Here is a 25160-nt window from a genome sequence, read left to right as displayed (position 1 = left end):
ACAAATAAATTTACAATAACAGTGGTGTTATTTGGGGGGCTTTTTTGGTTTGTTTTACTTGTTTTGGTTTGGGTTGGGTTTTTGGTTTTTGTTTTTGTTTTTGTTTTTTTTTTTTTGAGGGGGTTGTATTAGGGACTGAGTGGGGAGGCTCTTTCTGGTTTTTAAAATAAAGAACCCTCCGTACTTCTTCCTCTGGATTTAGCTGGGCTCATCAAGGTTACTAAGTAACCTTGAGTTGCGTTCAGCATTTGTATCGCTCTTTTGAGCAGGGAATTGAATCCCTCCCATGTTTGGGAAGCTCAGCTTTCAGTTTAAATAGGATTTTTCGAGTATTAGCATATCAAACAGTGTAGTTGTCAGCATGCAACATAAGATTAGCACAGTTTATTTTTTCTAAGTCTCAGCTTCCTTCTGTCCTACTTTACATTTTCAGTGAGAATAAAACCAAGACACACTTGGTAGCCATTTTCAGGAGCAAGACACCAGGTATGTCTACACAATAGCTTAATTTACCTCAAAAAAGCAGAGTAGGTTAAATCTGCTGGGACTCCTAAAGTCTATGAGGCAACAGTTTAGTATTGACCACCCCCAAGAATATTTACCAATACAGAAAAGCTGTATTCTTGCACTCCACACAAGGTGTCAGAGGTGTCAAAGTAGCCAGGATCCTCTCTTGATCATAAATTCTTCCTAGGGAAGTGAGGCACATCAGGTCACATAGCATGTGGAAATACCAGCTCTGCCCCATCTCTGAACTGGCAGCAAGCAGAAAAGATTGCAGGAAGTGTGAGCTTTAGGATCTATATTCTGCAGCAATATTTTGGACTTCTAAGGCTTCTTTTAAAATTTCTTTGCATACGTTAGGAAAAGTTCACTAGTGTCAGGGTGGAAAGTGAAATAGTTGCACTGATCATGTCACCATGTTTGAACCCACTGAACACAAAACTTCAATAGTTTAGGGAGGGTGAATTAAATCATTTAAACAGGTCTCCATGCAGACAGCCACTAACCGCTCAAATGTAAGCTACTTCAGACAGACATAACATTTAAGAAACAGTATATATTTCAGTAATATATTAGCCTCCAAAACTCGTGAAAAATAGACATTAGGTCTTTACCTACTGTTTTTCTAGATATTATAATCTATTGGTAATTCTTGTATCACTCCTCTGACCAGTACCACAGCAGCAGCTTTGTAGTATGACTATGAGAGGAAAAGTCAGACAAAAGCAAATCATGCTCATTTCTCAACCTCAGCTACATTGCTAGAGCTGCTAGAAGTGTTACTTCCTGAAAACCTCTCAGGAATGAGATACATCATTAACTTTCAGATATCTATGACTGTAGTCAGTGAAATATTACATTACAGCTGTGCTGTAGCTCCTTAATCAAGTTCTGGTTTTACTGTATTAGGTGATTCACTGGCTTATAAAAACCTAGCTCCATTATGAAGCTGTGTCTGCTCCATAGTGCCCGTGACAGCTCATTAAATTGTGTGGCACCTGCTACCCATACACAGGAAACATGACTGAGGCATCTTGGCTCTCAGGCTGAAGAGGTGGGGATTCCTGGAGAAGAAGGAAAAAACCAAACCACCACAAGTAAGAAAACCCCCCCACAACCAACCCAACCGAACCAAACAAGTTCCCCTCCCCATCCCCCCCCCCAAAATTTAGAGTGGATCTTTACCTCGTGTGACATCAAGAAACTTCTAGCAAAATTGAACATGTAATTTGATATTCTTGAAGTTGCCAGATAGACATCATCTTCACACTGGAAGGCAATTAGTGTGTGTACATCACAAGTGTACCCAGGTTTTCAGGTGAATGTATTAACACAATAACATATCCCAAGTATATGTTCAGTTATATAGAAAGCTGCATAAAATTTTGAGAAGGAAAACAACCTACAGCTAGCCAGGGAAATCTCCAAAACCTTTTGGAAGTTTCTGTCATTGTCATGTCTTTGAAACAGGACATATTATGATGTCAGATCTTTCAGTAGGTAGATCTCAAAAAAGAGTTTCATTTAACTTTTAAGTCAGTTCTTTTCACACTCTACAAATGGACAAAGTGAGGTTTAAAATTTGCCTGTTAGGAATCCAGCTTTGTAGTCCCCTACCTGCTCTGGATGGAGCAAACAGGAGAGGAACCAAAATCATGTAGTTTGAAGTACTGGATCAAATAAAACTGTTCATTACTCAAGGTATACTTTTGCCTACCTGTCCCCAGACAGGTAGAATAGAGAGAAGGGATTCTTCACAGGCCTTTAAACTCCTATTTGTATTAGTGAAATACTGCTTAAAGGCTATTGATCTCCAATTTACAGTGTTCAATAAACAGCTTGTTCAATTAGGAAACTTTGGACAAAAGTTACAATAAGTCGGGAAGGAAAAAAGGACTTTGAGGAAAAAAACAGCAACCATGACTGATTTTTTCCATCTAAACTGTTTTAAATAATAAGCATTTCTAAAGAAATCCACAGGCTGAAAGAAAACAGCCTAAAAACCCCTTACACTCTAAGCCCCCACCAGTTATCCATTTTAACTTATATAAGAAGTAGGCTTAAATATGCAATGTTTCTCCAGGAGAAACCTTAAGAATTCAACTAAGTTGTTCCAAAACACTAGTAACATACTACCTCTAACATCAGAACATGCTAGAAATATTTTGAATGCTCAAAGAAAGCCATGCTCTTTGTTGCTTAACTTTTAAGGATTAAAGTTTTTAGGCAGTAATCATTCTTTAAGATTTTGTCAAGAGCTGTACTGGGTCTGGCTGGGATGGAGTTTATTTTCTTCATAGCAGCCCACATCGTGCTGGTTTGCATTTGTGGCTAAACCAGTGCTGGTAAGACACCAGTATCTGGTTCACTCTGAGCAGTGCTAGTACAGCACAGGGGTTTCCTTTTTCATTCCCTTCTCCTTTTTTTCCACAAACACTGTCCAGCCCTGCAGTGAGGAGGCAAAAACCTGGGAGAGAACATAGCCAGGACCGAGGCTTCCAACTGACCAAAGAGATACCCCACATGAGCTTGTTCTTAGCAATAATAACTCAGAAAAAGGAGGAGGGAGGGACATATGGGATTATGGTGTTTGTCTTTCTGTTGTAAACACCTATCTGCTGATAGGAAATTCATTTATTTTGCTTTGTTTGTGCACACAGCTTTGTTCCCCTATTAAGCTATCTTTATCTTGACCCATAAGCTTTCTTGCTTTTGTCCTCCTGATTCACTCCATCAGACCAGCAGGGGGAAAAGTGTATGTGCTTAGGCTTTTAACTCAGTTACTTTAGTAGTAGTTCAGTCAGACAACAGTAACTTGCTCATATATGGTGCTCATCTTTCAGATACTCCAGTTTATTACAGAATTAAAATAAAGCAAAAAAAAAAAAAAAAAGTAGATTGCAAAGTTTCCACATCATGAAATGCCATTAGTTACAAAAATTGAAATCACTGAAAATACAGGAAAGCTTGTAGGGATAATATGGGTAGATAGGGGGAAAACTTGTGGGAGGAGGGAAAAATATGAAGTCACTTTAAAAAGAGATACATGACCCAAGGTTTTTTTTAATAGAAAATTTAATATCATTCTTTGAGTCAAACAATCCTGTCTAGAAATGTATTCATAATGAAGCTAACCCCAGATTTTGAACCTCTAAATAACAAGATCCCTTGCCCCAGTTAACTTACATTAAGACAGCTTCTGTGTCCTACAAGTCATTCCCAAATACCCCTATAAGTGTTTATCATGCTTAAGTTGATAGATTGTTTGCTACACAGTTACAAGAACAACAGCTTACAACTCTTTAAGTTACAAAAATAGTAATCACTCATTAGTATTTCTATACATATCTCAGGCTATTATATGCACACTCTGTACAATGGATGTTAACAGTGGTTAAGTTTGCTTCCTAAAACAAAAGAAAAAATAATCAAATCACTGACAGTCAGACCCAAAATGATTCAGGAACAATAGTATACTTGCTTGTCTGGAACCAGACATCTCTGCCCAGACAAGGAAAAGCAGTTTCAGCACCCAAAAGACATATGCATCCAGGTCATAAGACCCTTATGCTGGCTACTGGAAGAGGACAGCAGAAGGGTGAGTACATTACTGCCACCCAACAGTCCCATGCTATGCTGCAGAGCCCAACACTAACTTTAATTGTATAGACTTCTTGCAGACAACTCCTGTGTCTGATAGGCCTGCCTAGCAGCTGAAAACCAGGCTTATGTGAGAAAAGCTGTAGGGCAGCAGAACAAACTACTCCTCTTGTAACAACCAGAATTCTCCAGCTAAAGATAAAATAGGAATGTGACTTCTCAAGTAGACAAATGTGAGGTTTTTGCCATAGACAAATTATTTTTTTTAGCCTTTTGATTGGGTTTTGGCTCGGGTTTTATTCCTCCTTTCCTGAAGCCAACAAAAAAAACCAAAAAACAAACCAATCTAGATTTTTTGGCTTGATCAGGCAAACATTAACAAACATTCTGCTGGTTGCAGCTGTGCACTATTGAAGGACATTGGTTGCACTTATATTACTTACCCTTCCCTTTCAGAAGTAATAGTAAGCCTGGAAGCACTCCTAGTGTTGTGGCATTTTGTTAGATAGGCAAGTAATAAATATCAGTTCTCAGAGGTATTACTGGTAGTCTGATTTAGCTCTTAAGTCTCAAAGCCCAGTCTGGTGTTAGAGTTTCACATACTTGCCCGACTCTGAAACAATCTGGGACTGGTATCTAAAGATGCTGCCTGTGAAAAGTCAGATGTCCCACTACAGATCTGGGGAGTGGGAAGAAATGCAAAATCGTAACTAGCCATCCCTTCACCACCACAAAATAAAAAAAGAAAAAAAAGGGAAGCTTTGACTGCTGAATAAGAAATAACATTTTTTTCTTTGACATTTTGTGAACCTAGAAATCTTCCACATACTACTCCAAGCACTATCCTTCCTGAGGGTACAACACTTTATTCAGATGTTTAAAGACCTTAACAATAGAATCCAAGCAGTTAAGAGGTTCAGTGTTTAAAGGGTCAGCTTCACCCAACACACCCTAAAATGCCCAGAGTCATGTTTGTAATGTACTACAATGAAAAAATTTATTCACTTGCTGAACTTCAAGGGCAATTTGGAGCAAAGTCAACTGAGGCATGTACTTTACTCTGTCAACATACAGCTCCAAAATACAGACAGCAGGATGTTAATATCAAGGCCATGCACACACCAGAAATGCATTAAGAACTCCAAAGCTATACCACACAGGAAAAAGATAGTTATGCTTGTCTTCACAAAAGATTAAGAACTAAATGACTGTCCCTAAGTATCACCATGAGTAAACAAATTACCAATTAGCTTCTACAGACTTCTCCTCACACCAGGAAGGAACTCCAGAGCATTTAGTCAGGTACTACATCTTTTAGTAAGAGCACTTCCCTTTAATTCTATCCCAATGGATAGTTGATGGTTAGATCTTTTGAGTCTGGTGGCCTGAATACTTTCATTTGCTTTTAAATATTCATACTTAAAATGTAAAATAATGCTGTTCTCAAGGTCAGAGTGGCCAAATAGCCAACATTTTTACACATTTAGGCATTTCATATTAATTTTCCTTCAGCTACAATTTTAAAATTTCAGTTATGCCATACATAATACTTTAAGTTTTGCTTTTCAGTTATGCAACACAGCAACATCTGGATCACTTAAGAAACAGCTAACAGAGCTTCCATTTTAAAGTGCAACAGGTTTTGGTACAGCAAATGCTACAAGGAATTCACATGATACTAAAAGTAAAATAAATTTATTTACAACAGTAGAGAGCCAGTATATGTGTATTTGATAGTATTTGAAGATAGTGGGGAAGTTACATGTGAAATCTGAATAACTTGAGAAGTCCTTCAGAAACTATGTCATAGGAAAAACAAACCAGAAAAAAACCCTAAAATTCTTCAAGATGACCTTGTTGATTGCACTTGTTGATTTACAGTGAACGGAAAGGCTTGTAATTTTTTATTTTAAAATCAAGATAAAAATTAAGTACCAAATAGTTACAGGTCTGTCACTTGTATCTATTCTGATAGCTTGTTTACAAAGTTACATAAGTTAATACTGACTTCCCTTGCACCCTTTTAGTATGTTTCCAAGTTCAGCTACCAAAATCAAGTCAAGATTAAGTAATTTGACAGGTGTTTACCTGCTTATCTGATGTTACATTAAAATTATTAGTTAAATTCAAATACTTGCCTTGTTTAGTTAGTACTATGGTGACAGCTTTGCAAGGACATTCTAGCATAAGCATTCAAACTTTGATTCAACTTTGAAACAAGTCTTTGATTCTCCTGTCACTGACTTGAGGATTCATCAATAGGCTTTCTACCCCACCCATTATTTTTTTATGATAAGGACTCTTACTCATTCAATGAATCTACTACAGATTGGTGGTGGTAAAGTTGACAGCCATTAGATATGCCAGATGACAGCCATTAGATATGCCAGATGACAGACATCAGAAGCTGTATCTTTCACCTTCTGCTACATACATGGAAAGAATATTCCCACTCCTTTTTTTCTATTTTATGTTAGCCAAGTTAGCCATTTCATGCAACGGGGGATCCACAGATTCCAGTATGCATTTTGCTCAGCAAAGTGACCTTGCTTCCCAAGGTCAGTATGACTCTCAGCACCGTCTGAGTCAGTTTGAGCAGTGTAAACACTCCCTGACATGCTTGCTCAAACACCACTCACTACTGTCACCAAATAATTTTATCATTGTGCTATTCCAGTTATTTCAGATTACAATTTAACCTCTAAAAAAAAAAAGTTTCAAATTCACATAATTACCTGCCTAGAGCTGTTTTCTTTTTCTACTTGAAAAACCCCAACAAACCCCAATGAACCATAACCAACTAGGTGTCAATACTTAGGCTTAGAAGAAAAAAACAATTTCACTTGCTGGTTGATTTCAGATCTGACATGATTTAAACCAGAATTCTCTTCCTGCTTCCCAATATAAACAGATCTTTCTACAAAGGATAACAGAAGACTTTACCTCTCTGCTATTCTGGTCTTCAGTTATCACCTGTATCTTTTAAGACTGTATCAGCCACGGGACTGAGCCTCTTCTATGCTCTAGGAAAACTAAAGTCAACTGTGATCAAATTCCCTCATGATTGAAAGCTGTAATAAAGAATGTTTACTTTTAAGTGCCCAGATTCAAGAATAATTTTCAAAATGTAACAAGTCATCTGAACTTACTATTCCAATTCCAGAAGTTCTCCAAAGCCAAAAGCTGAATTCTTTCTTATGATTACACGAAACTGGCAGTTCAGGTACTAAAATTTTTCATAGACATTCAGAATAAATGCTCACAGCAATTCAAAGAGAGGAGGTTTTATTTGGGTCTTTTTTGTTCTTAAAATAACTTAAATCATCAATATTCTTTCCCCCTCACACCCATTGAGGTCCACCTGAGAAAGGCTGATAAAGAATAATACAGATATGTATTTTCACTAAGTACTGGAGCATAAGAGAGTGTTAGTAGCAAGAAGTTACTCAGCAGTGTTTTTCCATAATGTTTATTGCTAATTCATTTTATAAAGCTTATTTCCAGGAGATGGGCAGCATAAAAACTTGCAATATATATTTAACAAAAAAAAAAAAAAATTTACTCATTACACTGTGGCAGTCTCATTAGTACCTTCTTACAGCTGCATCTGATCTAATTCAGAAATAATCCTGATCTATTTAATAAAAAAGTTTTGTACCAAACCCTTAGAAAAGTCAGCTTTTAGAAGTTGAGCAACTTTGGGCCCACAATTTACAAACACCATGTTTGATAATAACCCCAAAATTTCTCACTGTGCAAACTATTGTACTAAAACTAATTTTTTAGCTTTGTTGTAAGTCAGTCTCATTATTACATCAGCATTTACTCTTACAGAAAGAATTGCTTTATTCTGCCTAACTTTGATGTGAACTGTGAGTGCTCTGGATATGCAGAGAAATAATGCATTGCCTTCTGAGCCTGTGCACTAAATATACACACCTCAATATATTAACACTTAGAAATAGCTTAGATACACAATATATTAAAACAATAAAAGTGATGAAAATCTACATCAAGCTACCCAAACCCATGCTCAGTTTCCCACCCAGTTCCAAACCCCTCAATCTTGATTTTAATAGCTGTACTCAAAAGTTTACTAAAAACCAGAAAGACATTGTCAAGGTCTTTACCCATTCATTTTCTAGCCTTGCATTTTTCCTTGTCAGTAATGATTCTGGTGGTTGGTTTTTTTGGTTTATTTTTTAATCCAATTTTAAGCTAACAATATGCATTCTCCTTATAACATCCCAGAAGTAGCAGGAAGGAATATGAAAAGATGCCAGATTTTAGAAATTGCACATTCAAGTAGAGTATCATCCAAGAGAACTTTCCTGGCTTTCACAGACTGCATGTCTCCTCTGATCATGTATAGAAAACTAAAAGTAGAATTCCAAAGTAAAGAACCACCACCACTGGGTTACTAATACAAGTTTCACACCCAGATACCTCAAAGTAATCTTGTTATGTAAGTAGTAATACTGCCAGTTTCAACAGTCAAATACCAAGAATTGAAGTAAAAACTTAAAATTTTATGAGTATTTTCTAAAATGCTTATTAGTGACACTTTTCACCTAAACACAGACATACACAAAGTTACTCTAAGTTGATGTACCACACTGTAAGGAAAGGTCCCAATTCAGGTCAAGAATCTGATATTCCCCCTCTCCCTCCCACCATACAACTTGACAGAAGTGCTTACAGTAACAGAAAGCAAACAGAAGGGGAAAACACAACATTTAACAAGTGCATCTATATACATTTTGCACCTTTTCCCTCCTTGCATCTAAAGCAAACAGGTCACCATGTTTGCAATGTTTTTCATGCACATACCCTCCCCGTCACCTAACACCAGTCCTGTTCAAAGGGTCTCCACAAGCATCAGCAGCAGGCATCCCACACTAACCAACAGCTGCTTTTATTGTGGAGGCTGAAGTACATTTAAATATTCTGACTGGCCCAGCTGGTAGGTTGTGTTTCCTCCACAGTCCACATACTGGTATCTCTCCTGGGATATTTGCTCCGAGTGGCCAAAGTAAGATGTTGTCACTGTCACTCTTTAAAAAAGACAAAACAGAAAATATATTTGTTTTGTAAGATTCTAAAGATCAGCGTTTTGACGTTACTGGGTTTTTTAAGGAAAAAGATTAAGAACAAAGTAAGTTTATTTAAAGTTAAAACCAATACTAGTTTACCAATATAGATTTTCTCCATGAAAGACATTTGGTTCCCTGAGCACAGACTTTTCTCCTGAAGATGGTAAAGCTGAGGTTTACTCATTTACACCTCTCTTTCCGAGGAGAAAACAAACTATTAAAGAAGCTACAGCCATATCTGGTCTACCTCTTCCAAGAACTTACAGCCATGTCTGGTCTACACCTTCCCCCTGCCATCCCCCCAAAAGACCTCACCATAGCAACCAATCATGAAAAGCAGATTCTGGCAGAATACTAAAGCCTATGTATATACATAATACTAAAAAAATGACACTTCTTCAGTATCATGGAAGATTTGGGGGAATTTTTGAGCAGTGGCCAATACACAAATTCATTTCAATCTATTTGAGACCTTAGCAGCTCCACAGCTACAGCCCAATTGCAAAGCAGATACACTAATAGCAATTCTGCCTCTTACGGTGTTTTTATACCACCAGAACCTGTCAAAAGACAGTTTGGTTTCAAGACCTGACAAAAGTCAGGTAAGCTTCAAGAACTATGAAGCTGATATACTAGAAAGCAAGTCCATTTCATTTTATCTATGATGCACAGACTCCAGAATTAAGTATAAGTAATGCTTCAATGTGAATTATGTAGCTTTTGAAATAGAAAATATCCATACTTACTGCATCATCACAACGATGTTATGCACTTTGATGGATGCTAAAGTACAGAAGTCACTGAAAAAAAAAAAAGAAAAGAAAAGAAAAACAGTTGCTAGATCTGAAACAAGCTTTTACAAGTAATTACCTAGAGACCAAGAATTGTGGCTGGAAATTCTGTTTGGAGATAGACACCATAGAGCTGATAGCAATGGCAATTAAAACACTTGTTGAAAAACACTGCCAGTAACTGTATGCTCACCCAGGTCTACCTTTACATGCACAGTATTGCTTGCACATGAACTACACTCACGTGTGCTTGCTTACACGTAATGCTGGCCCATAAAAGTGTCCTGTGAAAGCCTGTTCACTCCATCTTTCAGGATGAATATACAGAAAGGAAAATATACAACAAATGATCGATCTTATGCCATGTAAAAGCAGCAACTTTAATGAAAAAGTAGTCTTGAAGGCTTGCTATTCTTGTTCAAAAAGTATGAGGAACTCGTGATAAGTCCCATTTTCTTTGCAGTCACCTGTTTCTGTATTATGCAAAGAATAATTCTGCAGTGATTCTGAATCAGTCATTGTCCTCTTGTGAGATACTATTTTCAGACTTCTTCTGATGTGCACCTACGTACCAGTTATACAGAGCACATGCAACTGTGCATTTTTTCCCTTCGTCTCCTAAAATTAAGTGATCTTGGTCACAAATTTATCAGCTCTGAAATGAAAGATGGGATCAATGCAGTAAGATTGCATGGCAGCTACCCACAATATGCCATTGTCCTCTTTTCCCCAGCATCAACAAACATATGATGAAGTATTAAACAATGAATGAGCACCGGTGAACCAAATTACATGAAAATACAAATAAAACAGTCTGGCCTTTAAAGCTGCTTTAGACTTTTATCTGTAATAACACGCAAATCAACCAACCAAAAAAAACCCAACACCAAACACAACACATAGCACAACATGACATTGAAGGTGAGCTCCACATTGAGCCAGCTCTCTGAAATAAGTGTGTGGAAATGTGTGGAAATGCCCTGTGTGGTGCTGATTTCACTGCACAGGCCTGCTGAATCTGGATAATTGTATGCAGATACTTCAGGTCTCTAAGATCCCCTGTATTCAATCTAATCTGATTAGGACCCTCTCCAGGGTCCAAACAACTGTCTAGCAATGACTAACACAAGACCTAAGCTTACTAGCTGAAGAAACCAAAATGCAATTCACTGTTCAACCCCCAGTGCTATAACCCACAGTTAGCTGTTACAGTTAACCTGTATTATGAGCACTATCCCTGCACCTTCACTAGAAGTTAAATATTTGTGTGTGCAGAAAAAACCTAAACAGAGTAACAAGTGCAAAACCCCAGGAAAGCCAGCTGAAGCTACATTAGATGGGTGTTGAAACTCAGGATCTCACTTGCTGTCTCCAGGGTTGCTCCATCCAGTGAACACAGGTTTTCAAGACTCAAAATACAGTGAAAGAGCAGAAACTCATCAACAACAGTGACTGTAAACAGGTCAAGGAATTCAACTAATACCAACTGTGTAACAGAGAAAATATGAAGAAAATGAATAGTTTTGTGCATGTCTCGAATTCTGTTTAGTACATTTAAATATATCACAACAAAGCAAACAAGTGCTTTTCGTAAGTACTAGAACTTTAATGTAACATCATTGTGCTGAAGCAACAAATATTTTCACATGTGCACAAACCACCTGTTAAGTCTACTTTTCTGGTAAGGTTCACAAACACTTTCTGTCCTGAAAGAGGGAAGCTTCACATTACTGGTACTGACACTTGACAATTTCTCTGCCTCTGCTCCAAGACTACCCAATCACCCTCTGATCTGGAGCAGCAAGCACATCATTGTTCCACACTATAGCCAAGGTACCAACTATTAAGCAAAGGAGACAGAAATCCATTCAGTTCAGGCCACAGGCAGAACAGCTTTTGCTTTACCGCTGCATACACATTCTGAAGAAGAGACATTCAAATTAGCCCTTAATTTATATAGAATTAAATACACATTCCCTCTACCACTAGAGAAATTAGTGGGAAAGTTACTGGAAAACTTGTTAGGTGCACTTGCACCCACAAAGCAGCAAGTCCTACCTAATGCCATGGTCTAAACCACTCAGATAGTTACAATTCAAAGTGCTGAGAGGCAGGTACAGCAAACCATTATATGAAACTACTGAAACAACCAATGTGTAACTGATTTTCAATACTGTTAAAACTCAAAAAAATTGAAAATGCCACATCATCTCTGCAAATACATTTCTGCTGACTGTGAAAAGTTTGTTTTAGCACCACTGAAGTTTTTAATAAGACCCATGTGATATTTAGAGGCAAGTACACTTACAACATGTAGCTCATTTCATCTTGTATGACTGTGGGCACCATATAGTCAATCTGAAAAAGGAAAAAAGCAATGGAAACACAAATGAGTAGGTTTTTATATGAACATTAACGTGTATCCTCCAACTTTGAAAGTTTGTTTACCTGTTTCATATCCAGAGGACTGATGTTGGTGATGTTGTTTAGCCGTGCTTTGCCAATAACTGTTTTTGAAAACTGAACTTGGGCTGTGATATTTGCCACTTCAACAGAATAATAGTTGTTGTTTGTTATATTTAGTGTGTTCTGAAAAAAAAACCAAACCATAATATAAGCTAAAATTCAAAATACTAGCAGCTATCCATTCTGCATACTTTCATAAGCACATATTTTGAAATTTGTGCGTAAGACAGGAATACATGAAATTATACAAGTGTATTTTTCTATCTTCTAGGACAGGAGGAGAAAGGGGTAAAGAATCATCACATAGAATCATAGAATTGCTCAGGCTGGGAAAGACATTCAAGATCATTAAGTCCAACCTCATCCTAACCCTATTACCCTATTTCTGATGACCTACCACTAACCTATGTTCCCAAGCACCACATCCAGACAATTTTTAAACATATTCAGGGATGGAGACTTAACCACCTCCCTGGGGAGCCTGTTCTAGTGCTTAAAAACTCTTTCTGTAAAGAAGTTTCTCCTGATATCCAACCTAAATCTCCCCTTGGTGCAACTTGAGGCCATTTCTCCTTGTCCTATCATCTGTCACTGGACAACCTCTCACTACAACTTCCATTCAAGCATTTGTAAAGAGTGATAAGGTCTCCCCTCAGCTTCCATTTCCTCTGACTTTACAGCCCCAACACCCTCAGCCACTCCGAGCAGGGGATGTTTTCCAAACCCTTTCCAAACCTTTTCATGACTTTTTTTGGACTTGCTCCAACACCTCAATGTCCTTTCTGTACTGAGGTGCCCAAAACTGAACACAGTACTCGAGGTATGGCCTCACCAGTGCTGAGGATAGGGGCAGGTTTACTTCCCTAGTCCTGCTGGTCACACAATTTCTGATACAAGCCAGAATGCCATTGGCCTTCCTGGCCACGTGGGCACATTGCTGGCTCCTACTCAGCCAACTGTCAATCAATAGAACAAGGTCCTTTCCCACCAGGCAGTTTTCCAGCCACTCTTCTCCAAGCCTGTAGCACTGTCCTGGGGTTGTTGTGACCAAAATGCAGGACCTGACACTTGGCCTTACTGAATTTCGTACAGTTGGTCTCAGCCCAATGACCCAGTCTGTCCAGCTCCTTTCCACCATCCAGCAGATCAACACTCCCTCCCAACTTGGTGTCATCTGCAAATTTACTGAGGGTGCATTTGATCCCCTCATCAAGATCATTAATAAAGATGTTAAGCAGGAGTTGCCTCAGCACTGAGCCCTGGGGGACACCGCTGGGATGGCACATGTCCTCCCGTTACACCTAGGAAAGACAACCTACAAGGAAAAGCTTCAGTGCATGTTGTCTGCCTTGAATATAATCTGTCTTTGTGTTACAAAAATTATACTCCTCCTCTTCAGTTTGCAGAGTGCCTGGCAACCCAGAAAAACCACTAGCCTCACGCAACCACTGTCCTCAGGCCCTCCTGAAGATAAAGAACATCTTTCTTGCTTATGCAGAGGTTGGTGAGGGTGTGTTACAGTCTGTGATATAACCCATTCTCCTCCAGCCTTCCCTGATACCAGCAGCTGGGATGAAGATCCATTCCCTGGGAGAAACGTGCCACTCAGAAGAACTACTTGTTCTCCCTGGTTACTGCTGGGCTAAAGGCACTGGTCCTCTTCCCAAAACCATATTTCACCCTGACTCTGTATCCCTCCTTGTCTATGAAGCATGCCTGAGCACCATCTCAACATTTTGGGTTTACATTTTTTTCCTCTCTATGGTCCCTGTGAGTTGGAGGTTCAGCACTACTGCTGAACAAGCCTTTTATGGCACTAATTCTTTTGCCAAGCACAGTATTTTGCACAGTAATTTCATTCAGAGGAGGAAAAAAAAAAGCATAAAGAGGGTAGAGCTTTAGTGAATAGTATTTTCTTATGTTGATTTTTCTTAGCTTCCCTTACTCAGTCCATGTTGTTCAGAAACCTACACAATCAATGCATTAATACGAAATAATTCTAGATAAGATATCTGCCAGACAGTGAATCTGAGCCATGGGGGTGCCAGATTGTGAGCCACAGGAGGGAGGGGTGCCAGAGAGTGAGCCATGCCAGGTGCTGCCACATATTGAGCCACAGGCATGCCAAATACTGAGCCAGACAAGTGCCAGATAGTGAGCCATAGCGAGGGGTTTCCAGATTGTGAGCCAATGGGGTGCCAGATTGTGTGCCATGGGGTGTGACAGGGGCAGATAGGGAGCCATAGGGGTGCCATATTGTAAGCCTCTCTCAGTTTTTTGGTTTTGGGGTTTTTTTTGTGAATATACTGAGCAGCACAATTTCCTATGTTCAATTATTCCTTCCAGGAAATTTGACTATCATAGGACCCTTTTCTTCCATGGCCATTTTATTTAAAATGAGGAGCTCTACCCAATTCCTTTAGGCAATCCTACACTGGGTGCATTACAAGTCAAGAAGCATGTGGAAAGAAATACTTTAAGTTGAATAAGACATTTTTCCTCAAAACCAATTCTGTCAGGTGCCTAATACCAGGGCAATATTCAATAACATTCCTGCATACACAGATTACGTTACACTCATATTTCAAAAATATTGCAGAGAACTCTGAACTCACTGTTCTGTGAAATCAGAAGACCAAGTGGTAGCTTCTATCTACAACTCTATCAGCTACAGCTACAGGAACCAGCCACAGGAGGTCCTGCAACATTTTTCAAACTGGTCATATTGCCTTCTTGCATTCCTTGTGGCTCTAACTAAGGTTTACCAGCTAGGGCACAATTTCTGTGTGTATTAACTGTCACAGGTGTATCTCTAGTTGCATTTATCTATTACAAACATCCAAACAGCTAAACTTACTGTAATATTTAGGTATATTATACGTTTCTCCTGTTCATAGTTGACATACACAGACTTCACACCAATGTATTCAACGTCGATTGAGCGAGGAAACAAGAAGAACACAGCCAGCCCAGAGAGTAGTAAACATACACTTACAGAAGCAGTCACGTAGAGTTTTCTGGGAAAAAAAAAAAAAAAAAGAGCCCATTTCAGAGCACAAAGCATGTTAAACAACAGTGGCATGTTCTTTTCTTTGAAGTGATAAGGAGCATGACTAGTCAATGCAACTGGTTCAGTTTATTTCTAGCTTTCAGTAGCTTCCGAAAAGGAAAAAACCCAACAACTATGCTGCACTTCTATGCCTCGGATATGTTGCTCTTGTACATACGACTGAGTTTCAAAAGGAAAACAGAAGAGGTTAATTTTTATATGCTCTGAAACATAACCACTTCCTCTTAAAATTTCTTTTTTTGTCATCTGCATAAGACTCACACACCGGAAAAAATAAAGCCCTTCTAAGCCTTACACAGGATTCTTTGTCATAAAAGACTTTCGGGGAAAGTGTTAGACTCCTGCTAAGGAACAGGAAACTAACAATTAATCCAATATAAAAGGAGTGTTTGTGTGTGTGATAATGAAAACACAAATAAAAGGCTCTACTACAACTTTCTCAAAATAAGAACACTAAAGTAATATGTTTTCAATTTTTACTACTATTATGTCACATATAAAATCCAAGTTAGTGAAGTTACAGTATTTTTTTTCTAGCATTAATTTCTGTTAAATACAGAAACATCTAACCATTAATGAAAACAAAACAAAAAGTACCAGAAAAAGAAGCTATAAGCACTGTAATTAAACCCTTAGCAAAAAAAAAACAAAAACCATGCTGTATCAGAATGATGAATTTGTTCCTTTTGCTAGCTGCTCAGAGCTTTACAAACTCCTGGGTGACTTACTACATAGTTGTGTCCCAAAGAAGTTATCATATCAGACTTTGACACTGAAAATGCATATGTTTAGATTAATAAAGAGGTTACAGAGATTGATAAATACTTGTATAATTACTGCAGACAACCAGATAGATACCTATATGAAGAGATCCTACTCCATTAACTTAGCTTTGTAAAACAGACTGTGATAGAATATGCACACCTGTTAATAAGTAACTCTCCAAGAGTTAGAGATTACTGCTGATAAAACTCACAAGCAAGGTTCTTTCAATACTTTCAATACAAGAGAATATTCCAGGGATTTTTTGCTTGATTCTTCTTAACACTCTCTCCTTTAAATTGCTGAATTTTAACTAGAAGGAAAGAGTTAAACTGCAGATTCATGTATTACAACTACTAACTTACGTTCTTCTTGGCCTCAGTCTCTGATCACTGTATGGAATTAATGCTACCAGCTGATTTTCTTGCCCTGGAAACAAAAACAGCCTTTTAGAATTTAAACAAAGAAAGAATAAGTATTATTGTAATAACTCCAAAAAAAAGAGCTCTGGTTATAACTTAATGGCACCAAAGAATAAACACTAAGGCAAGCATTTAAATTCCAGAGACCAACCCAAGTAGAATACTACTGTATCTTATGTCATTTCCTGAAAAAGAGCATGGCTTACACAACACAGAAAGGAGAAAACACCAATCCCACAAAAACCTTTACAGTAACAAATTTTGTGCTGCTTACATCCAGAGGAGGAGGTATGCCTCTGGCACCATTTCCCCACAAAAACAGAGCTACATGACAGCTATGCCAGATCATATAAAGTCATAGGCAAAACATTCAGAAGCCTGGGCAGTAAGAGCTGATCTAGAAGGCACCTGACATACATGTACCCTTCTGAAAAGCAGCAATCAGGTTTAAAAAAAAAAAAATTAAAAATATATGTATCAACTTGGGTGGCTTTGACAACACAAGCTATACATACACTATATATTCTGGCAATCACCATTTGTCACAGGATCCAGTTGTAGTACCCTGGAAGTTAAAAAAATGTATCTACTGGAATTTTGCCAAGCAACAAGTTACTTCACCAGACAGCATTTTAAAAAGGGGCATCTCTTACCAGTAGAAATACAAAACCAGAAGCACACAGATGAACTGTTGCAAACAGATGGACTACATCTGCTTGTACAGCTTTTGCTACTTGCTACACAGGAAAATGGAATTGAGGTTCATCCATATGAGAACAGAAAGGCCTCTAGACCAAGCCAGATTTGCATTTTTTTATCCCAATGCAGAGCTTAACCAGCATTATCACTTAAATCAACCACACAGAAGTGACTCCATGCTGAATCACTAAGCTGAGGAAATCATGCTAACTAAGCAGGTAGTTGTCAGTAACATCAACCTCCTGGAAAACCTCTGTCAATCAATAACATACTTTCATTTCTACTATAACAAAGCTTCTTCATAACCTTTGCCCAAACCAGCACAGTCCTACTTTTATACTTTATTATAACAAAAAGCTAAAGCTGGCCAAGTAACAATACAATTATACAGTTTAGCCCTTTTAACTCATGCTACAGTCTTTCCTACTAGTCATACAGTCATTCCCCAAACACTTAACTTTTTCTCTCTCCCCTCAAAAAACACCCAAACATGATTTTTTTTCCTAATATACTGAGGAATTATTAAAAAGACAGCCTATCTGTTGTAATAATTATTTTAAAGTTACAGCTTTAATCACATCACTTCATCAGAATATATGGACAACGCACATTTTTAATAGTTACTAAAAAACTTCTATTAAAATAATTAACATATCTAGGTATTACATCCAAGTATCCTACAGTCAAAGAAATAAGCTTTTGAACACAAGACTCCTGTTATTAACTGCATTTTGCCAAGCACTGCTTAGACTAAAACTTGTTATTGGTAATATCAAGTATTTGAAGTTATCAAGCTAACAGAACAAACTTCCTTCTCCAAGGTCTTTCAGTTAGGATAATTTTTAGTTGCATAGCTTTTCCACATTTCAAATCTGCTGAATTCAGAGGTACTCAAAACAATATTGTATAATCATGGCATAACATTTAACAGCTAAAACACAATTTCTTAATGATATTTGCAACCATTTAAATATCCTGTGCCCCCTGCTACTTATTCACTGATAAGACAGAAGTACTTGTTAGGTTCTTTACCAGAACCTAATCTGTCTAAAGCACATGTTCAAGGATAACAGGGCACAGTTATCAGTCAGTTCTGGTCAAAATCAGTTTAGAGAGCTTTTATACTCAGTAACCTACATTGGATAAGAGTTCTGGCAAAAGCAAGGCAGTCCCAAACATAAAAACTTAGTTCCTCCCCACCCCATCAATAGGAATCACAGAATCACAGAATCACACAGAATCACAGAATCCTAGGGGTTGGAAGGGACCTCGAAAGATCATCTAGTCCAACCCCCCCTGCCAGAGCAGGGCCACCTAGAGTACATCACATAGGAACGTGTCCAGGCGGGTTTTGAATGTCTCCAGTGAAGGAGACTCCACGACCCCCCTGGGCAGCCTGTTCCAGGGCTCTGTCACCCTTACAGTAAAAAAATTTTTTCGAATATTCAACTTGAACCTCCTATGCTCCAATTTACACCCATTACCCCTTGTCCGTATCACTGGTCACTACTGAGAAGAGCCTAACTCCATCTCCCTGACACTCACCCCTTACATATTTGAAAACATTGAAGATCTCGCAGCTGAAGCAGAAGGCTGTGCCCTGGTATACTGCATTTGCAACTCTCTCCTTTTTCCCCCATTTCAGATATCCTGCACTCTTCTTTCAGAGCTATTCAGGTGGCTCATTGTATAGGAGAGAAATGTAATAAAGCAGAATGTTTTACTAAAAGGAAAAGCAAATGGTGAGGTCAGCAAGCAAACAAAACAGACAAGAAGACTCTGGCTATGCAGCCAACTCCTTCACTGCACAGCACCAGATTATAACTATTTTCATCTCCCAGCTGGGATCCTTTGCCTAGCAGGGACAGATGGGACAAAAGGAGTAGAGAAGGCAGTCCAGGGGTGCTAGCAGCAGTGAGGGCAAGAAACTGCAAATGATTAGGGAAAAGGTGCTGTTGCACAGATCTACTTTTCACTCTGTATTTGCAGTAATTTGGACAGTTATTTAATGATTCAAGTAGTTTAAAATAAGTAGTTCAAAAAGATGCAAATATAATGTTACAAAAATAAAGGTATGCAAATTTAACTTGCAAGAGATAGGGTTATGTGTGACTTTAAAGCTAGGAAGCAAGGAAAGCTGGCATTGTATAGATAAGAGAAGACCCAACAAGTAACAGCCACAGATGATTCTTTCACCTACTGTAACCATGATAAAATGCTTAGGAAAAAAAAAGTCATTAAAGAAAAAACTTCATCTTGAATAGGAGAGCAGATTACTACAGCTACGATTGCACACAGTTGTGTTGTATGTATATTGGGTGAAAACAAACTTACCTCGTGGAATTCTTCCTGTTCCCTGGCAAGTTGGGCAGGTGACACTGTCTCTTCCTGTAAATTCCACATAGGGAAACTGTGATACATCTCCACATCTGTTGTCTTCGCTGTGTGACTCTGAGTGAATTAACCCATTCCTCATATTATCAGACACGGTGCCTCCATCATAGCCATCTTCCTTGGAGGTATGCATAGGCAGGTGAGAAAGTGATTTTCCCATGTCTAAAAGAAAAGAAGAAAGTTTTCAGGGAGAAAAGTCTAATATAGCTTGCATTTATTCCTTTGCATCAGGCAACTGTAAGTCTATGGCCATTACTCTGACAAGACTCCTGTTGCCCTCTGCTCAGATACCTGAAGACCTGCAAAGTGCTAAGGTCCAGTCACACTGGTGTCAGTCCCACGCTGCAAGTATCTGGGGGCTTTGTTTGGATCCTCCAGTGCACACAAGTTGAAAAGAGACAGATGAGAGGCTTCTAAGTAAGTACAGTACAATTGCTGGCAAAAGGTTGCAACAGTCCAGCAGTGCTTTTCAAAGGATTGTTATTGCACATACTTTCTAACAATGTGTTTATCTCTGTGTAAAAAGAAATCCAGACTGGGTTCTAGAAAGCAAGTTTGAAATTTTCAGTGGACTCTACAGACAAGCTTTTTAGGTTGGATTTGTTCTGAGAACAGTTACCAACTTCCAAGATAGATATAGATCTACAGGTATTTATACTGATGATTCCCTTTAAGCCAAAGGGGACTGAGTCACAAGCAAGTTGAGGAAAAGATGGAAATTATTTAACATAGCTGCTGACAATATGCAGCATTTATAAAGGCTTGCTAATTAAAAAAGAAAAAAAAGAAAAAACCAAACAATTTTTGCTACCAAAGCAAATTTTGGATTTTCTCATTGCAGTTTGTCAGTGATGACACTGAAACTACCCTGAAACACAGAACACTTGAAACTAAAGACTATAATGAAGTGATGCAAGCGGAAACTTTCCTAATTTTCAACAGGTGGAAAGCAAACTCAAAGTTAAAAAATAAATCTGTACAGCGGTGACAATCAGATGTACCGTTCATCTCCACAACCCAATTTAGTTACTTAACACACTGAGACACCAGCCACTCACTTGACCAGTGTCTCGGAGAACAGGATGTTTTAAAAATAATATGCAAAACTTCAGGTTCTCCATTCCAAGTGGAATTTTTAAAGTGGCTGCAAGTACTTATGCTGGTTCCCTGAGAAAGGAAGCCCTAAGAGGAAGATCAAGACAGCAAATAAAGTCAGAATATTTTAAACCAAGTACTTAAGGCACAACAGAAATATCTCAAATACTGTGATGCTAAGATGAGCACAAGATTAATCCACTCTATTGCCACAAAAGCTAGGTGAATATGGGAAAGGAAACGTAATTCAACAAATGACAAAAAGTCCCAGTTACTGTTCCAGCAAATATGCAGCATTAATTTATTCATCCAATTCACTAAAACCTTTCAAGAAGGAACACTTTATACTTGCGCTGCTACAGCACTTTTAAAACATTCTAAGTCTGGAAGACCTTCAATACTGGAAACTGTAAAATTGAAAATTAAAACTGCTGACCTATCTAAACAAATTTTATGAAAAAGCTGTTGATGATTATTCCACATGGGGCTTCTGCTTACTGTTCTGCCTGCAGCTGACCTATATAAGCTCTGAAACTTGAGTCTTAGGCAACAGATTCGCAGTTACAGGTCCAAAAGCTTAGGGCTCAGTCAATGGTGCTGTTGGCACAACTGTATCCAACATATCTGCTCAATTAAATGACAGACTCAGGCTCTGTCTGCATTAACAATTAAATACAGAGCAAGCAGCAACTCCACAGAACTAAACAGGATCCAATTACTGAGGATCCAACATCCATGCTACACGTTTTTGTGTGTTTAATTCCTACTAGCTCTTGTCTAGACAGACAACACCCACTCAATACTGAAGTACACTTTCAAGTTTTACTGTCTTCCAAAGGAAGAGGATTCATGCACTTCCAGATCACACTGTGACGTGAACCAAAGTGGAGTAAGCAAGACTAGGAACCAATTTTAAAAGCAGACCCTTTACTTGAATTAAAATACTTATGCAGATGTGCCCTCTCCATGTGCCAACTGTGCCAGAGTTTCAGTAGTTAGACTTTAACAGTGTTGTCAGAGACTCTGGAGAGGCAGGTCTCAGATAAAAAATGAGAAAACAGACAAGCACCTTTAAGTGAAATGTGTTCCTCCAACAGGCTTCTCCCCTCTAACCAAGCACTGAACCCACCTGATCAAAACTCAAGAACTTTTTTCTTTTACCCAGCACTTATATGCTGAGCAGTAGTAGTTCTGAGGATATATCATCTTCAAACATGACAGCCTCTATAATGCCATTAAAGTTACAAAACCCACTTCCCAACATCTATGTTTTTTTCCCCAATCTCTCTCATAACTGGTGTACACTTCAGCCTCCATGGGCTTATCTGGAGTTTTCTTGAATTCACAGCCTGTTAAATTTGGTGAGTTCAAAATATGTTGTGATAAGGGGGTTGTTTTCCATACTGTACCTGGCAGCTTCCTGTGGCATTGCAGCAAGATAGTACACAGACAAACCCAAACAATGTCTGAGGTTTACAGAACTATCACATCCTGAGTTACAAGACTCAGGGAAAAAACGCCTTGGTTATAAACTCAGTGAAACTTCTCAGTGTTACACTTCTTTAAGAAGTCAAGGTGGCATTTTTACCAAATTTGTATTCTGTGCAAATGTTTAAATCTGATGCTACAAACCTACTTCTTGAAAAAAGCAACAACATTCAGAATCACAACCATGTTTTGCCCTACCAGCTGCATCTTAATAATCCAAATATCACGAGCTCCTCCAACACAGAGAATGCAGCAGGGTAAGGCAATGACTTAGCAGCCACAAACTTGCTCAGCCTGAGTATGCCCGTACAGAGCTGCCCTTCACGACCTCTCGGACGCATCCTGATCGGTCCTAAATACAGAACCAAAAACCTCTCCGAGATTCACCGATTTCCTCGCCCAGCAAGCCAGAGCCGCAGCTGCTCTCGCGAACATGGCGAAGTTTCTAGCCGGAGACACGGACTGAGGCCCGACGAGCTCGGCCCCGGACGTACCGCCCCGGGTGAGCCCATGCACTCGCCCGCCTTACGGGCGGGGGTCTCCGGGGCGTGAGGAGCAGACACCCCGGGGTAAGGAAGGCCCCGCCGCGGGCATGCCCAGGCCGCGCCGAAGCCCACTACCCGCGCTGCGGCCCCCCCGCCCAGCGTCCCGCTCCCACACGGCCTCAGAACCGCAGGCCGCACTCGGCGCGGCTCCCGCCCCAAGCCCGCCACCTCCCCTCGGCTCCCCGCCGCCGCTGGAGCGGCCTTCCCCACCTGCGGCGCGGGCTCCGCGGGCCGGGCCGGGCCAGGCCGGGGGAGGGCGGGCGGGCGGGCTGCGCCAGGCACCGGGAGCAGCAGGATCGGCGGCTCGAGGTACGGCGCAGCTGCCCCGACGCTAAGCCCCGGATTCGGGGCGTGCGCAGGCGAGGGGCGGTGAGGGGCGGCGCCGCGTCGGTCTTGTCCCGTCCAGTTCTGCCGCTGCCGGCAGCCGGAGGGGTTGGGCCCGGTTCCCCGCAGGGGCCGGGGTGTAGGAGGTTGCAGTGGCCACCGGCGTAGGGGAAAGCCCGGCGTTCCCCTGTCCGCTGGGTGTTGGGCTGGCTGCTGCTGCCCGGCTGGGCCGCACTCGCCCTCCTGGCCGGCGGAAGGCTCGGCAGAAACCGCAATTCTGTATGTGAGGCGGTGCTCGGGTGCGCGGTGCTCCCGGGTCTCAGGGATAGGGGTAGAAACAAGGGTAAGGGAAGGGGAAATCAGGAGATGGCGCAGCCCCTCTCCGCAGGTAAAGGCCGGAGAGGAAGAGCGCGTTTCCTCCCCGGCGTCTCTGTCGGCACCGGTTCTCTGCGCTGGCTGCAGCTGTGTGGCCCCCCCCTCCTCCAAATAACTTCGGGGATTTTTCTTCCCGAGTTTACTTCGTGGTACTTTCGCAGACACCATCGGTGCTTTCTGTTCCTTGTTTGAGAGCTCGGGTGGAAGTGACTCACCAGACTCTGCTCCGCGAGATGCTTGCGCAGGGAAATAAACGGCAGGTCAGCAAAAAAGTGTAGGAAGCGAGACACAACACCATTGCAATTCAATTTAATAGCTCGTGTCACATCATACAAGGTTGCTTGTACAGATGATGATTATTCAGGGGATGGGCTGTGAAGAGGAGATGGGCTCCAAGAGATTTGCCAGAGCAACATAAAGTGCATTGGAAGTGAATTGTTTGTGATTGTTACTCCTCTTCATGTGCCTGCCTCTGGTCCATGAAAACCACTGCCCAGTGCTTACAGCAACACAAGTGACCACTGCTATGTGGGGATGTAGGGACAGCAATGGGACAAGAGTTGCAGTGGGGGGACACAGCATGGGATAGGAGAGGAATGATGGAGGAGGAGCTCTGCCTGGGTTATGGCCTCCTCCAAGCTGCAGGAAAGTATCAGGCTGATTTCGCAAGGGAAACCTTGTGATTCACATCATGTATCTAAATTCAAGGGCAAGCGTAGGGACAGGGCCCAAGGAAAAGGATAAGGAAGTGATGTGCTTATGACAAGTTGGGGTGTTCACAAGGCTGGGGCAGAGTGCCAGGTCAGGAGCAGACAGACTGCACCCAGCAGCCACCCAGAGGCCACCTGTACTGCAGCCCTACCCAGCAGCATGCCAGGCACCTGGCTGCAGGTCTAGGAAGTGCTCAGCAAAGAAGATAACCTCTACCCACCCTGCCAAACATCTGCTGAGAGAAAATAGCTCTCCATGTATCTTTACCTGGGCCCATGCCAATACATTGATTTCCATTCTCCTTGCAACAACTTTGTGTTTTCTGGGGGGTTAAGAGATCCTTGCTAGCATTTATCCCTTGCCTTCACTATCCAATTCAAAGAAAGGAGAGTCCTGCATGCTGCTCACTGGCGGCTTGACTCTACTTCTCAAGCCAGGGATGATCAAGTTCCTGACATTACTGGCAAAAACTGGCACATCTCTTGTCTGTCTGGCAGACCTTTAGCTGAGTCTTTGGGCAATCATGATTCCAGGTTCCTGAGGTGCCTGTGGAAAGACTGACCACATTGTGAGTTCCTAGCAGTAAAACTGTGTGTATAAGATACCTCAAACATATTCTGGGCATGCTCAGGATCTATATGAAGTTTGTATCTTGCTTTAGAGCATCAGCAAGTGCTAAATTATGAGAATTTGGCAGGCTAAGACCTGACAATTAGTTTCACTGGATCTTGGGTTTTGGTTATTGCACGACTTTATGTTGATCCATGGAGCACAAAACACAACAGAAAAGTAGCCTTAGCTTTCAACCTTCCAAACAGAAA

At 40.3% G+C, this 25160-nt stretch overlaps 1 protein-coding gene across 1 annotated transcript; it reads right to left on the bottom strand.

The window, feature by feature from the left end:
* Nucleotides 1-3561: 3561 nt before the first annotated feature.
* On the bottom strand, nucleotides 3562-23295 carry TMEM106B (transmembrane protein 106B). The gene is made up of 8 exons (XM_030444520.1): nucleotides 23140-23295; nucleotides 19742-19963; nucleotides 16652-16715; nucleotides 15312-15471; nucleotides 12437-12577; nucleotides 12297-12346; nucleotides 9944-9997; nucleotides 3562-9158 (listed from the first exon to the last, which is right to left on the bottom strand). The coding sequence occupies exons 2-8, from the start codon at nucleotides 19959-19961 to the stop codon at nucleotides 9020-9022; spliced, it is 828 nt and encodes a 275-aa protein (XP_030300380.1). The 5' UTR covers nucleotides 19962-19963; nucleotides 23140-23295; the 3' UTR covers nucleotides 3562-9019.
* Between the last annotated feature and the right edge of the window lie 1865 nt (nucleotides 23296-25160).

Source organism: Calypte anna, chromosome 2, assembly GCF_003957555.1.
Source record: "Calypte anna isolate BGI_N300 chromosome 2, bCalAnn1_v1.p, whole genome shotgun sequence".
Lineage (NCBI taxonomy): Eukaryota > Metazoa > Chordata > Aves > Apodiformes > Trochilidae > Calypte > Calypte anna.
The sequence above is the reverse complement of the archived record's forward strand: the minus strand, read 5'-3'. Positions and strand labels throughout refer to the sequence as shown.

What these genes read in the sequence shown, in the direction of transcription:
- TMEM106B (XM_030444520.1), bottom strand. Translation starts at nt 19,961, where the DNA reads ATGGGAAAATCACTTTCTCACCTGCCTATGCATACCTCCAAGGAAGAT. An exon ending in AACAGGAAGAATTCCACGAG is followed by an intron (nt 16,716 to 19,741) that starts GTAAGTTTGTTT and finishes TTTTGTTTCCAG; the next exon opens with GGCAAGAAAATCAGCTGGTA. An exon ending in AGACTGAGGCCAAGAAGAAC is followed by an intron (nt 15,472 to 16,651) that starts GTAAGTTAGTAG and finishes TTTTTTTCCCAG; the next exon opens with AAAACTCTACGTGACTGCTT.